Source organism: Canis lupus, chromosome 6 (assembly GCF_003254725.2).
Source record: "Canis lupus dingo isolate Sandy chromosome 6, ASM325472v2, whole genome shotgun sequence".
NCBI classification, from domain to species: Eukaryota; Metazoa; Chordata; class Mammalia; order Carnivora; family Canidae; genus Canis; species Canis lupus.
In genome coordinates, this window is record NC_064248.1 from 42,002,712 (window position 1) to 42,016,386 (window position 13,675).

At 56.6% G+C, this 13,675-nt stretch overlaps 1 protein-coding gene across 5 annotated transcripts; it reads left to right on the plus strand.

The window, feature by feature from the left end:
- Positions 1–610: 610 nt before the first annotated feature.
- Positions 611–13,675, plus strand: EPS8L3 (EPS8 like 3). Of its 5 annotated transcripts, none has more exons than XM_025417324.3 (20): positions 611–743; positions 1,271–1,514; positions 4,077–4,140; positions 4,284–4,348; positions 5,704–5,862; positions 6,108–6,257; positions 6,379–6,434; positions 6,827–6,969; positions 7,051–7,166; positions 7,394–7,514; positions 7,605–7,666; positions 7,917–7,991; positions 8,328–8,476; positions 10,699–10,780; positions 11,033–11,067; positions 11,685–11,784; positions 11,975–12,103; positions 12,400–12,473; positions 12,942–13,074; positions 13,349–13,675. In XM_025417324.3, the coding sequence occupies exons 3-20, from the start codon at positions 4,110–4,112 to the stop codon at positions 13,358–13,360; spliced, it is 1,692 nt and encodes a 563-aa protein (XP_025273109.1). In that variant the 5' UTR covers positions 611–743; positions 1,271–1,514; positions 4,077–4,109; the 3' UTR covers positions 13,361–13,675. The 5 variants fall into 5 exon arrangements, with proteins under 5 accessions (XP_025273109.1, XP_025273106.1, XP_025273105.1 ...); XM_025417321.3 differs by having other exon boundaries at positions 4,082–4,140; positions 11,595–11,784; XM_025417320.3 differs by having other exon boundaries at positions 612–743; positions 11,595–11,784.

Sequence of the window (13,675 nt, forward strand, 5' to 3'; positions counted from 1 at the left end):
TGCTTGCGCTGATGTCAGGGGAGGCCTACGGCCTGTCCTGAGCTGGGTAGGAGCACAGGCTTAGGTGGGCCCCCGGCCTGAGCCAGAGGTGGAATGTGCCCACAGCCTTGATGAAGCTAGGCTGGGACTGGAGGAGGCAAGGTGACAGGCTGTCCTATCGGGAAAGAAGTGAGAAGCAAGAGGCCCCCTGGGAGGCCATGGCTAGAGGCTGGCCCAGCTGGCACCTCATCCCTGGGCCTCTAAAGCTGGCAGCCCTACAGACTCTCGCAGGGGGGCTGGCCGTGGCCAGGATGCAAACCCTGGCCTCCAGACCCTCAAGGGCAGTGGTGGCTGGGCCGGGGGCTGGGAGTCAACCAAGACCTCCCAGGATGGCCCCAGGAAGCCGAGGATGGACGTGCAGACGCAGGCCCCGCTCCCAGACCACGGGCCTCCCCGTGGATCCTAACACCTAGCAGGTCCTGACCTCCGCCCAGGAGATCTGCCACCAAATTGGACTCCCCTCCCCTCCCCTCCCCTCCCCTCCCCTCCCCTCCCCTCCCCTCCTCTCCTCTCCTCTCCCCTGCTGCCTTGTTCCCTTTGATCTGTTTCCATGACCCCCTTGGACTTCAAGCTCCCAGAGGGCAGGCTGCCCAGCCCAGCCTGGGTGCCAAAGAAGTTTTTTAAGTAAAAGGAAGCAGAGGGACTGGGACATGAACAGGGACAAAGGCAACCTCCAGTCTCTCATCTTTCTCGAAGCCCGCCAGGTATGGAGCAGAGGTCCGAGGGCATAGGGCAGTGGGGAAGGAAAGTGAGTGGGGCACAAGAACTGGGGCTGACAGGTCCCCTGCGGGGTGGGAGGAGACAAGAAAGGACAGAATGGTGTGGCCCTGCCAGGAAGAGTCTCCACCCTCTGTAATGCCCGTGGTGGTCCCAGCCCCTGGTCCCCATCTGCTTTTCCGAGATCCAGGTCCTGCTCACAGGCACCACTGGGCACACGTAATCATGCATCCACACGTGCCGCACTACACCCGCTCGGGCACACGTGCCAGTCCATGGCCTCCCCAAAGCCTGGGGTCCACCTCTAGCCACCTGTCCCCGGACCACAGAAGCCAGACCTCCCTGGGCCAAGACAGTCCTCTCCTTTCGGCCCCAGCCTAGTGCCTGATGTGGACCTGGGGCCTCAGAGGGGGCACCAGGCGGCAGAGGGAGGAGAGGCCACGCCCTAAGCTGGAGGAAGGCAGAGGAGGAGGCTGCGCAGCAGGGTCCCTGGCTAAGCCTGGCGCTGCCACAGGTCCAGCTTCCTTGCTGAGCGGGTGGTGGCCTCCGAAGCCTCCACGCCCACCGGAGTCCAAAGAGCACAGGTGTGGCTGCCTCGTGGCCTCATCATCATAAGGCCCGCCTGCTCCCCAGGGCCCACGGCTCAAGGGCCCCTGTTCACAGCCGCTAACAGAGAAGCGCTGCCTTCCCACCCCCAGCACCAGACCACCAGCTCAAGCACCGGCCCCCTCAGGGGGACAAGCGCCTCTGGAACACAGGTAAGGGCCTGGCCCACAGGAAAATCGGGGCTCCGCCAGCTGCAGGTGATCCCAGGCCCAGGTCTCCAGCTCATTCCCTGCCGGGAAGAGCATGCCCCAGCAAGGCTTGGCACTTGGCTGCAGCTAGCTGGCTAGGAAGCAGGGGAGGGGGAGCCAGGGCTCCAGAAGAAACTCTGGGCTCCTTCTCCCAGTGTCTGCGATGCAGACACCCCTTCCCTGCTCCAAGCCCCTAAGTTAGGAGGATACATCTGGGAAACCAGCCTGCCACAGCTCTACTCCCCCAAGGGCAAGGCAGGCCAAAGCCAGCCGCCTCCCCTCTCCTGCTGTTTGGGATCTTGACAGTTCCCTGGACGTACCCACAGGAATCATGCTGGCATGGGGGAGGGCAGTAGGGCCAACCAAGGCAGAGTTCATTTTCTCTTCTTTCTCTTCCGGATCTAGAAGCAGGAAGTGTTGCAGCCTTGGGGGGTAGAGTAGGGAGGAGCAGGCTTCCAGCATCCTCCTCCCCTTGGAGGGGACAGAGCCAAATTCCCCTTAATTCAAGCTCCCAAACAAGGAAAATAGAGCCAACCATCTCCTCCACAATCCCTCAGTTGTTTCCTAGCAACTGATCTCCTCATCACTGACTCATCTTATCAGACCCACTGTTATTTTCATAACAGTCCTAATAAATGGGTGTGGGCTGCCTTCTTACACTTTGCCCGGGCTATTTCAGGGTTTCTGTATGACGCAGGCACATCATGGGGATGCATGGCACCCACAAACTTGACACCCTATTCATGAAGCATACACACGTCATTCAAATGACACTTACCCCCTGACTCACATGTTCAAGTCACTCCCACCCCACCCTGCACCTGTACACGCACTGCACTTACCTCCATTCCATTTCAACATGTGTGTGCATTCTGGACACACACATACACACACACACACACCCTGTGCCGGGAAGGCACTGGGGAGACAGTGGTAGCAAGACAAGTCTGTCCTTAGCATGTTGCAGCCCCGTAACAGAGACACATATACACAATTAAAGCATGGGGTTTGCAGCCAGACTGGGCTAGGCTCATTTTCCAGGAAATCCTCTCCGGTGACCTCAGGCTTGTTACCCTCTTTGAGCCTCAGAGGCCCCATCTGGTTAATGGAGCAATAACAGCACCCACTGGGTGAGGTTGTTTTGAGGATTAAATGAGCTGATGAGGGTGAAGTCCATAGAACAGTGTTCAACGTGTAGAGCCAAAGAAGTACGAGCAATGGTAGTGAAAATTAAATAGGATGTTTGTAAGGGGCACAGCCCCAGGCTCACACGCTAACCAGAGGGGCTATCTTTGTTAGAGATAAAACTACAAGGCTGGGTGTAGCATCAGGAAGGCACTCTGGGCAGGGGAGAGTGTGGTGGTCAAGGGGGGGCTTCACTGAAGAGGTGATCCTTGAGCTGGATTTAAAGAGCTGGGTAAGGGGCACCTGGGTGGCTCAGTGATTGAGCATCTACCTTTGACTCAGGTCATGATCCCAGGGTCCCGGGATCAAGTCCTACATCAGGCTCCCCTCAGGGAGCCTGCTTCTCCCTCTGCCTATGTCTCTGCCTTTCTCTGTGTCTCTCATAAATAAATAAATAAAATCTTTTAAAAATAATAAAACTTTAAAAAAGGCTGGGCAAGGGGGACCTGGGTGGCTCAGTCAGTTAGGTGTTTGCCTTCAGCTCAGGTCATAATTCCAGAGCCCTGGGATCGAGCCCCACATCAGGCTCCCTGCACAGTGGGAAGCCTGCTTCTCCTTCTTCCTCTGCTTGCCACTCCCCCTGCTTGTGTGCTCTCATTCTCTCTCTCTCTCTCTCTCTCTCTCTCTCTCTCTTTTTCTCAAATAAATAAATAGAACCTTTAAAAAAATAAAATAAAGGGCTGGGTAGAAAAGGGCTCTGAACAGAGGGTTCAGTGTATGGACAGATGAAGAGACAGGAGTCTTGATAAGACATTCAGGGAAGTGTAGATCATTGACAAACCCTATAGAGCCACATCATAAACATGCATTAACACGTGCATGCAAACAGATACACACACACAACACACACCCCTCCTGGGTAGGTCTGCAGCTTAAGAGGCAACATGGACCTCCTCCCAATTTGCAGAACTGAAACAGGCTTGGACAAAAGGTTTGCTTTGGCAAGAAAGGCTGTTGTACCTGACACTTTTCCTCCAGAAGCGAGGCATCTTCACATCCAGGCCCAAGACAGGATGTTTCCAGGTGCCTGTCCACAGAACTTTCCTAAGTCCACAGGAATGGGCTTTACTGAACAAATAATAATAAAATAAAGGAGGCCAGGAGCCTGCCTTGAGGCCTCCCAGGCCCAGCCAAAATGGGGCTCCTCAGAGGAAGGCAAGGCTGAATATGGTTCCAGAAAGGCCCCTGGAGCCAGGTTTGGGTTTGGTCCTGGAGGCCCCAAGTCAGAGTCTGGCCCAAGCCTCCGGCCTGGGTGAGTGATGAGCTGCAAGAGCAGTTCTCCTGCCAGGGTCTGTCCTGGTATTTTTCTCCCCAGCCCTGATGGCTGTCTCTTTGGTTCAGTGTAGATTCTCAGAGTCATCTAACAGTGCCAACATGTCCCGGCCCAGCAGCAGAGCCATTTACCGTAAGCTCCCCTTCTGGTCCCCTCTCCCCTTCCCTTCCTGAACCCCTTGCCAACGGGCATCTCCCTCCCCTCGCTGACCACCCCCTGTAATTGTGTCTCCCCGGCCTGTTCTGTCTCCATCCCCTTGCTCCGCACCCCTACAGTGCAGCGGAAGGAGTACTTGCAGAACATCTCCTCCGAGCCCACCTGTCTGCAGCACAGGGTGGAGGTGAGTGGGTCCAGCATGGCAGGAGGAAGGAACGTGTGAGGATAACCTTCCCTGCAAGCACTTGAACAGACCACTGTCTCAGAGGTGTCTGGGCTTGAGTTCCCAGGGCAGGCACGGGGCCGCTTGGGGGCTGGAATGAAGGCTCTGGCCCTGCCTGGGCAGACAACACCGCGAGCTCTGGTTGCCCAAAGGGCTGCTGACACCCCAGGGGAAGCACAGGCCGGAAGGGTGTTGTGGGGAAGAGCAGACACCTGATCAGGCTGGCACATCCAGGGTAGACACCAGCCCTGGGCAGCAGCCGATCCAGGCTCTCAGGGAGAAGAAGCAGAGGAGGACACAGGGCCAGTGGTCTGGAGGCTCACGGGGCAGCGGAGGCCAGGTTCCTCCAGCCAGCCGGCTTGGGGCCAGGAGTCCTGGGCCTCGCGGTAGAGGTGGGCGTGGGAGCCGGCTCCGTTTAGGCCTGGCAGGTGAAGTCAGGAGGAGATGTGTCCAGGATGCCAGGCATTTGCTCATGAGATCAGGGGCCCCTGAATATGTAAGCAGCGTGAACTCCCAGAGAGGCACTGAGGGCTGGGCTGAGAGCAGGGCAGGGGATCAAGGAGCAGGAGACAATGGGAGCCCCCCAACAAGGGCCTGGAGGGGGGGCAAGGGGGACTGTGGTGTGTGGGGGTGGAGTTTGGATGGGAAGAGGGAAGGGTCTTCTCAAGGAAGGAGAATAACAGCAAAAACCTGCCAGGGCGATGGGACTAGCAGCGGGCAAGGCTCTGAGCAAGACCGAGATGACCGTGGACCTCATCGGGCAAGAATCAGGGGCAGGGGGTTCTGGATCTTCCTGGGAGACTGGGAAGGGACAGACTAGCAGAAGTGGGAAAAGCATTCAGGGTATAGGGAACAGCATGAGCAAAGGCAAGGAGGCAGGAGTGCTGAGTCAGAGAAGAGAAGGACCAGGCTGGGGTGGTAGATTCCCAAAGGGGGCAAAGGCAGCCAGGGACAGAATTGGAGGGTCCTATATCCCGCCCAGAGGAGTTCAGACCATTTGTTGGGTTATTAGAACCCACATCTACCACCATCCAGCCCTGTCTAGTGACCTGGACTGTTAAGGGCCATGACATCCTTCCTCCAGGGTTCTAAACCCTCTAGTGCAGCTCATCAGACTCTGCCTCCAGGGCTCTATCCCAGCCCAACTGCTTCCAGCCCTCCCACTGGCCCAGAAAGGCTGCTGTGTGGGGATGGCCTGGGACCTCCTGAGCAACAAGGCTAAGAACGTGCCTTCCCCCTCTGCTGCTTTTCCCCCCACCCCTACCCCATCCCGCCACCACCTGTGGGCCCCTGATCCAAACCTCCTTTCCCCTCAGCACCTAATGACATGTAAGCTAGGATCTCAGAAGATCCAAGAACCCAAGGATGCGCTGAAGAAGCTGCAGGAGATGGATGCTCAGGGCCGGGTGTGGAGTCAGGACCTGTTCCTGCAGGTCAGAGACGGCTGGTTCCAACTGCTGGACATCGAGACGAAGGTCAGCCCCCCCTGAACTTGGCAATGGATAACAGCTAACGTGGGGTGTAGAAAAGCAAGCACCTGGCATGGGCTTCACCCTCCCTGCCCCAAAGAACAGCCTGTCCCAGTATACAATACACATTCAGGCCTAGGAAGAGAGGGGAGACAGAGGCACTGGGTCAGAGAAGGTGACACCCCTGCCCGAGGCCATGAGGAGCCACCATGACTCTCAGGGACCTCACCGCCAAACTCTGTGTGGCGCAGGAGGAGCTGGACTCTTACCGCCTGGACAGCATCCAGGCCATGGACGTGGTGCTCAGCATCGGCTCCTACAACGCTATCCTGTCCATCACGGTGCAGGAGTCCAGCCTGCCAGCCACCAGCACTCTGCTCTTCCACTGCCAGGAAGTGAGGGTGAGTGACTAGGGGTAGGGCTGGGAGCGAGAGAGGGTCCAACGCCCATCACTTCCCCCTAACATCCCTCACCCCCCAACATAAACACACACACAGCCTGCCTGACTCCTGCTTCCTCCAGGCAGAGCAGCTAAGGAACAGCCTGAAGAAGGCCCTGGAGGAGGAGCAACAGCAAAGGTAGGCAGTCTCTGCCCCAGCCCACCTGCAGGACCTCTGACCTGGGGCCTGGGTGGGCAAGGCCCTGGCCCCACTTCTGGGGGAGCCCAGAAGCATGTGACCCAACCAACCTGGGCCTGGAACTGGGGAGGGACCAGCCTGGGGCTAGGGTGCAGATGAGCGTGGGGGAGGAGCGGGGGCCAGGCCCAGGGAACACTGGAGACTGTCCCTGGAAACTAATATCGGACTGAGAGGGCCTACAGGGCAGGCACATGCGGTGGGGTGGAGTCCAGATGGAGACCAGGGAGCAGGGCAGGTGGATCTTCTAGAGAGGGATGGTAATACCCTTTGATCTGGGGCAGAGCCTCTGTCCCAAGAACCCTGTCAAAGCTGTGTCCCCATCATGTGCTCAGCAGACCCCACTCTAGAGCCCGTCACCCCAGCCAAGACAGATGGAGGGGGCCTTCTCCAGAGAGGTCATTCTCTAAGGAGCAAGTACCCCCACCAGAGCAGGGGCTCCCTCCAGAGCAGTCCTACTGGATGACCCCAGAGCACAGTAAGTTTGGGGCACGAGGGCAGGTGGAAAGGAAGGTTTGAATCAAAGATCAGAAAGGCTCATGGTCCCCCTACATTGTAGGTACACCGCCATCCCCAAGGCCCCTGCTATGCAACTCCAGTACCCAAGAATCAAGCACCCTCACTTTGCCTCCTCCAAGGCGGACCCCATCTCCCGAGAGCCCAGAGAGGGATGAGGTAACTGTAGATCATCCTAAGCTGGCTGAAGCTTTCCAGCCCAAGGGAAGACCGGGTCCCAGGATGGCCAAGGCAGGCCCGGGACTGAGGAGGGACAGGGAGGCTTGGTCAGACCCTGGGCTGGGCCTGAGGCTCTGGCTGGAGGTAGGGAAGGGTCGGGGGCAGGGTTGGGAGTTCCAGGGTGGACCCAACTGCCCACTCAAGGGCACGGGTTGTTTGGGGTCCAGGAGATACTAAGCCACATCCTTAGGGATATCGAGCTGTTTGTGGGCAAGCTGAAGGAGGCCCAGGCAAAGAGCAGTCATAAGAAGAAGAAACTAGGGAAGAAAAAAGGCAAGGATCAGTGGGGTGAGTGCTGAGGGCTGGGGGGGAGGGGGAGGATGTGGGGGTGTGGTCTTGGGATGATGAACAACCCCCCACTGTCCCCCTCCCCTATAGGAATGACACAGGCACAGTACATTGATTGCTTCCAGAAGATCAAGTACAGCTTCAACCTCCTAGTATGTGACTCCTCACCAGTTCACAGTCTTCCCCTCACCCCTCCCCAGCCACCGCTTCCTCTCTGGTCTCCTAGAACCCCAAGTCCTTTTCTTCTCCAGCTTCTCCCCCTGGAACCTCCCCTCCTCCACTTAGCACTTTTGGAGATCTCCAGGCTCCCAGCCAAGGCCCTGAACAATTATAGGGTCCTGGGGTCCTGGTGAAGGTGGGGAAGAATGATGGGTAGTAGCACATAATGCCCTGTGTCCCCAGGGCAAGCTGGCCATCTGGCTGCAGGAGAAGAACGCTCCCGAATTTGTGCACATCCTCTTCCAACTTCTAGACTCTGTGAGTTTGGGGTCGAGAGGGTGATAAAGAGGGACAGGCTGGAGTGAAGATGGAGCAGAGGCCAGGGTGGAAGGCAGGGGACAGGGAAGGTTGTGGGGTCTGCCCCTTGCTCATCACAATACAGCCTCCTCATTGACCCCAAGACACCATCCTTGCTGTCTACAGCACCTCTCAACAGACTAGAGGGGCTGGGGTTGGTCCGAGGACCCCAGGGATCTGAGGGAGACAGGAATGTGGCATTACAAGAGTTGGAAGCTCGGAATTCCGGGCCCCTTCCCACTCCTGTTTGGCCCTGGGAGACCTAGGTTGCCTGACGCCTTGCATTCCCTCCCCTAGATCCTGGCCCAGTGCCCTGAGCCTGGTCTAGCAGCCCGAGTGATTTCACCCCTCCTCACCCCCAAAGCCATCGACCTGCTGCAGTCCTGTCTCAGCCCGGCTGAGAGCAACTTCTGGAAGAGACTGGGTGCGGCCTGGACCACCAGCCGGTGAGTGAGGACAAGGCCTGAACTGCCCTGGGTCAGGACATTAGAGATGGTAGGCTCTGTTGTTGTCACAGACCAGAAATATCTCAAAACAAATTTCGGGGGGACCTCTCCGTGGAGTTCCCAACTTTTTATTAGACTAAGTACAAACAATTAAAAAACATTTTTTTAATTAAAAACCCCACCAGTCACCATCACTCACCACTGAAGGAAAAAAAGGACAGCTCTTTCCAAGAAAGTAGAGTTGGCTGCCTGCTATGAGAAATGTTCACATTTTGGTCAAGGACAAAGTGAAAACATTGTCTCACTCCAGCCAGAATTTAAGAATTACTGACATAAGAGATGCCGATGTAACATCAGTAAGACTTGGCAACCGGTCAAGGGGTTGAGGGAGAAAGAGATATTCCACGCAGTGTGATGGTGAGATAGGCCACAGCTGAGCTGGCTGATGGGAGCTGTGGGGAGCAAGTGAGGTGGGGTGGGGGGTGTGGACCAGTGGGGGTCGGCTGAGCTGAGGCGTCAGTGAGACGGTCCCCAGGTACAGGGGGACCCAGAACTCGGGAGAGAGTTCTGGCCTGCGGGTCTGAGAGAAGTGGGCACAGAAGTGGAGCACTCCAGAGGGAACCCCAAGGACCCGCTTAACCAGCGAGGCCCCCTTGAGCCCACGGGATAGGAAGGGACACTTTCACGTGTAGGTAGCAAAGGGAGCAGAGGGTCAAGGAGGCAAAGAGGAATTCCAGAGAGTTCAAAGGAGCAACCAAAAAGCAAAGGCATGAAAACCAAGAGAGAAGAGGGTTTTAGGAAGAGAGAGAGGAGTCAACCAGGAAACAAGCCAGTTGGGCTAGCGAGTCCCTTGCCTACCGGGGTGCTCTTCTCAGTACAGACTCATTAAAATAATTTTTGTCCAATCCACCTGAAGATGTGGATTATGGTTCAATGTAATCTATTTATTTTGTTGTGGTAAAACATGCATAAGATAAAATTTGCCATTTTAAAGAGTAGAATTCCACAGCGTTAGGTACGTTCTCAGCGTTGTGCAACCGTCTCTACTGTTCATCTTCAGAACCTTTTTCATCGTGCCAAACAGAAACTCTGTACCCATGAAACAATGAACTAAACAGAACTCTGTACCCATTCCTCCCTCTCCCCAGCCCCTGATAATTTCTCTTCTCTTTTCTGTCCTAGTTTATTATTATTATTATTAAAGATTTTTTTTTATTTATTCATGAGAGACAGAGAGAGGCAGAGACACAGGCAGAGGGAGAAGCAGGCTCCCCACGGGGCCTGATGTGGGACTCGATCCCAGGACCCTGGGAGTACGCCCTGAGCCAAAGGCAGATGCCCAACCACTGAGCCCCCCAGGTGCCCCCTTGAGCATATTTTTAAGGTAAAGAAAGGGAACCAATTAAAAAGGTTCAGAAACGGAATGATTTCTTCATTCCTGTTGAATAGATATTTATTAGCTGCTTCCAATATCCCACCCACTGCACTCAGGCTGCTGCTCTCAAGGGGCTCCCTAGAGTTAGAAATACAGACTCATGGGAAGCATGTGGGATACAGTGGGGGAGGAAAGTAATTGGGGTGATCCAAGAGGAAGGAAATGCCCCAGTGAAGAAAGAAAGGAACTTGCTCAAGGTGAGCAGGGGTTCCCTGGGACAGGCAAGCGGAGAAGATTCCCAGCAGAACAAGCCTGGACGCCACAAACAGCACTGCCCCTCCTGCAATAGGGGTGCAGCGGGCGATAGGGCGGGAGGCTGGGGAGCCAGGAGCAGCCCCCACTCCGGAGTCAACCACAACAGCTGCTGTGACCTCAAGCCGAGTTCCACCCATTAGTTAACTCAAAAGAAAGAGAGCTGCTGCCAAGAAGTGAAAATCAGGTCAGAAAAGCCCAGCCTGAGCCCCGGGAGGGTCTTCCAGCACTGACACTCTGTGCTTCCATCCTTTCGATCCAAACTCCCAGGGAGTGCAATAAAGTGTCCAACGTGTTCTTAGGGAGTGGATGCATCTTCACCTCACGCGCAGAGGTGAGGCTGGGCTCTAGAGACCCACGCGGACACATGCATTCTGCTTAACTGGGTGCCCCAGTAAGGGTGTCTGGGGCCTTTCATCTTTGCTCACGGGCCATGTCCTCCCTTGTAAGACGTCGAGGCCAGGGCCTGCCATCTCCTCCCTCTCCACATCCGACAGCCTGGCACCAAGTGGACTCAGCTTTGTTCTCTCCCCAGGGCCAACTGGACAGGCAGTGAGCCCCCACCGTACCAACCCACATTCTATGATGGTTGGCAGCTTCCAGAACCCTCCAACCAGGTAAGGGATGCTTAGCAAAGAGCCCTGCTCAAAGCCCTGGGCTCTGGCTATTTTCTGCCCTCCCCATCCACCATGGTCACATGACAGCTCTAAGTGGTAGGTGGGTTCAGGTAGGTCCCAGATCTGCGAGCTGGGCAGGCAGGGAGGGCGTGTGAGGCAGGCATGTGTGAGTGGGGCTGTGGTCTGATACGCCAGCTCCCATACCAGGCTGGCTGACTCCCTGCTCTTGCTCTCTCTGCTCTTTCCCCCCAGGCACCCTCGGGATACCAGAGCTCTACCTCTCTACGGTATGCCCTGGGCTTAGTCAGGACTCTATGATGGCGGGGGGGGGGGGGGGGGGGGCGGTGAGACTGACCCTATGGATCTGTGGATTCTACAACTCAGAGACCCTCTGAGCTCACTTTTGGCCAGTCACATGCCTGTACAGCACCTCCTCACCCCTACCTTGAATCGAAAAGTGGTTTTTTACCTTCCCAGTCTCCCATCCTGCTTCCTGTGATATGACCTACCATGCCTCTGATTTCCCAGAGCTCAGGTATAAAGCACTCAGAGGAGAGCTCAGACAGAGAAGAGTCCATTGCTAGCAGAGTCTTCAGAAATCAGTGACATTTCAGCCCCCTCCTGCCTACAGAAACCCCCACCCCAAGCCCTGCCTTACACTGACCTGCCATTAAATCCCAGTGGCAGCCGAAGGGTCACCACCAGATTCCAGGCAGGAGATCTCTGGGTCTCTGGGGCTGGGACAGGGACTCAGTCTCTGAGACTCCATTCTCCAGCCCTCCTGACTCTGTGTATGGTCGGGGTGGGGGGGAAGCCCTGGATTAGGGAGCACCTCCTACCTTGCCCAAGAGGAGACACACAACCATGGCCCTCAACCTGGGGACCCCAACCACGTGCCCTCCAGCTCCAGACCCATGAAGCCAGCCCTGAAAATGCAAGTCCTATACGAGTTTGAAGCCAGGAACCCACAGGAACTGACTGTAGCCCAGGGAGAGGTGCTGGAGGTGAGACTCGGGCTTGAGCCTAGAAAAAGAGGTGGTGGTGGGTGGGAGCTGTAGGCAGCCTGGCATTGGTGGTCTGGGTGTGGGGCTGCCTAGAGAGAAGGAGGGTGGGGAAGGGCAGGAAGGAAGAAAGCCGTGTTGGGGATTGGGCGTGGATAGAGGCTCCGGTGACTGAAGTAGGGACTCTTGGCAGGTCCTGGACCAGAGCAAGCGGTGGTGGCTGGTGAAGAATGAGAAGGGACAGAGTGGCTACATTCCCAGCAACATCCTAGAGCCCCTACAGTCAAGGGCCCCGGGGGACCAGAGCCAGTCGCCTTCTTGGGTACTATCCATCCTAGACCGTCCAGAAGCTACAGGCCGAGGGTGGGAGCAGGAGGGATTCAATGACAAGTGGAGGAGATAGTCTTGGTTCTATTTAATCGGCATCATCACAGGCTCCCTGTGTGCCAAGTTTATCCTGGGGCCTGAGCAGAGAACAAGGCCTTGTCTCCACCAGACAAGCAAACCGCAGAGTGAGATAAGTGATTTGATGGGAGTCCAGAGAAAGGGCCCAGATGTTGGGGACCGTGGGTAGAAATGAGATGAGACGGCCTCTTACCCGGGCTCCCCTGGTTCCAGGCTCCAGTGCTTCGACCTAGCTCGACGCCTGAGGAGGTGGCGGCCTGGCTACAGGCACAGAACTTCTCCACCACGTGAGTGTCCCGCCCTGCTGTGCTGGGAGCACTTGGGAGGGAGTCAGGTTACAGCCAAGGCAGCCCGGAGCCCCAGAACACCCAGAACATGCACCGCACAGAAGAGACCCGCAGGTGCCACCCTCTGCTGAGTTAGAGAGAGCGTGCTAGAGCACTGAACGGGGAGCCTCTGCCTCGGGGGGACAGTAGGATTCCAGGAAGCCCGAAAGAACTTCAGGTGCCAACCATCCCTTCCTGCCGCAAAATTCTCTTCCAGGGCATTCCTCTATTCAAACCCAAGAGTTCTGAAGTCGGTTTAAGCCAACATGCGTATCTTACTCCGTCACCTCCAGATACACTTTTCCCCAAATTCTGTAACCCCAGCGCCCAAGCCCAACAGCCCCTCATACTCCAAAATGTACCACGCCTCCAACACACAGGCCCCCGCCCTCCACTCCACCTGCCGACACCTCCTGTTTTTGTTCCCAGCACCGTGAAGAGCCTCAGGTTCCTCACAGGGAGCCAGCTGCTTCGCATGAGACCCGGGGAGCTCCAGATGCTGTGTCCACAGGAGGCCCCACGGGTCCTGGCGCAGTTAGAAAATGTCAGAAGGACGTTGGGGGTGAGGACACCCTGTGGCCCTGACCCTCACAGGGAGTGTGGGATGCTCCCTGGGTAGGAGGGAGAGTGCCAGGTGGACAAGCCCGCAGGCCCAGCCCTGGGCTAGGAGCGAGTGTGGCGGGTGCTGGGCACAGGACAGTCCCCTCAGAGGCCCGACTTCCCACGCGCAGCCAGGGTGCTCAAGCCTGCCATGAGGCTCCAAGCTGAGTGTTGACGTGAGCCCTGGGGATCCCTGGCCTGCCACCTTCCTCACCTCGATCCTTTTCTTTCCTCAGATGAGCCTTTAGGCACCAACCCAGACACCTCTGAGACCAAGACCCTCTCGCAAGCAGGATGGCAGATCTGATACTTTTTGGCATCCTGAGAAATCCACACTCACGTCCCCAGTTTGCAGTGAACCCCACGCCCCAGCTCACACAGCAAAGAGGATGAGCAAGCCCGGAGGCTGAGACAAACGGTGCCCCTTCTCGCTGTGTTGAGAGCCCTCCCCAGTGACCACCTATTTATTGTGTGTCTTTCCTAAGACTGGAGCACTTTGTGCTTGATTTGTCAGGACTCTCATTCAGCCCCCCTCCTCCCCAGTAAAAGCATCTGCGAGCTTA

What these genes read in the sequence shown, in the direction of transcription:
- EPS8L3 (XM_025417321.3), top strand. Translation starts at nt 4,110, where the DNA reads ATGTCCCGGCCCAGCAGCAGAGCCATTTACC. An exon ending in CCCAGGGAGAGGTGCTGGAG is followed by an intron (nt 11,785 to 11,974) that starts GTGAGACTCGGG and finishes GACTCTTGGCAG; the next exon opens with GTCCTGGACCAGAGCAAGCG. An exon ending in GCACAGAACTTCTCCACCAC is followed by an intron (nt 12,474 to 12,941) that starts GTGAGTGTCCCG and finishes TTTTGTTCCCAG; the next exon opens with CACCGTGAAGAGCCTCAGGT.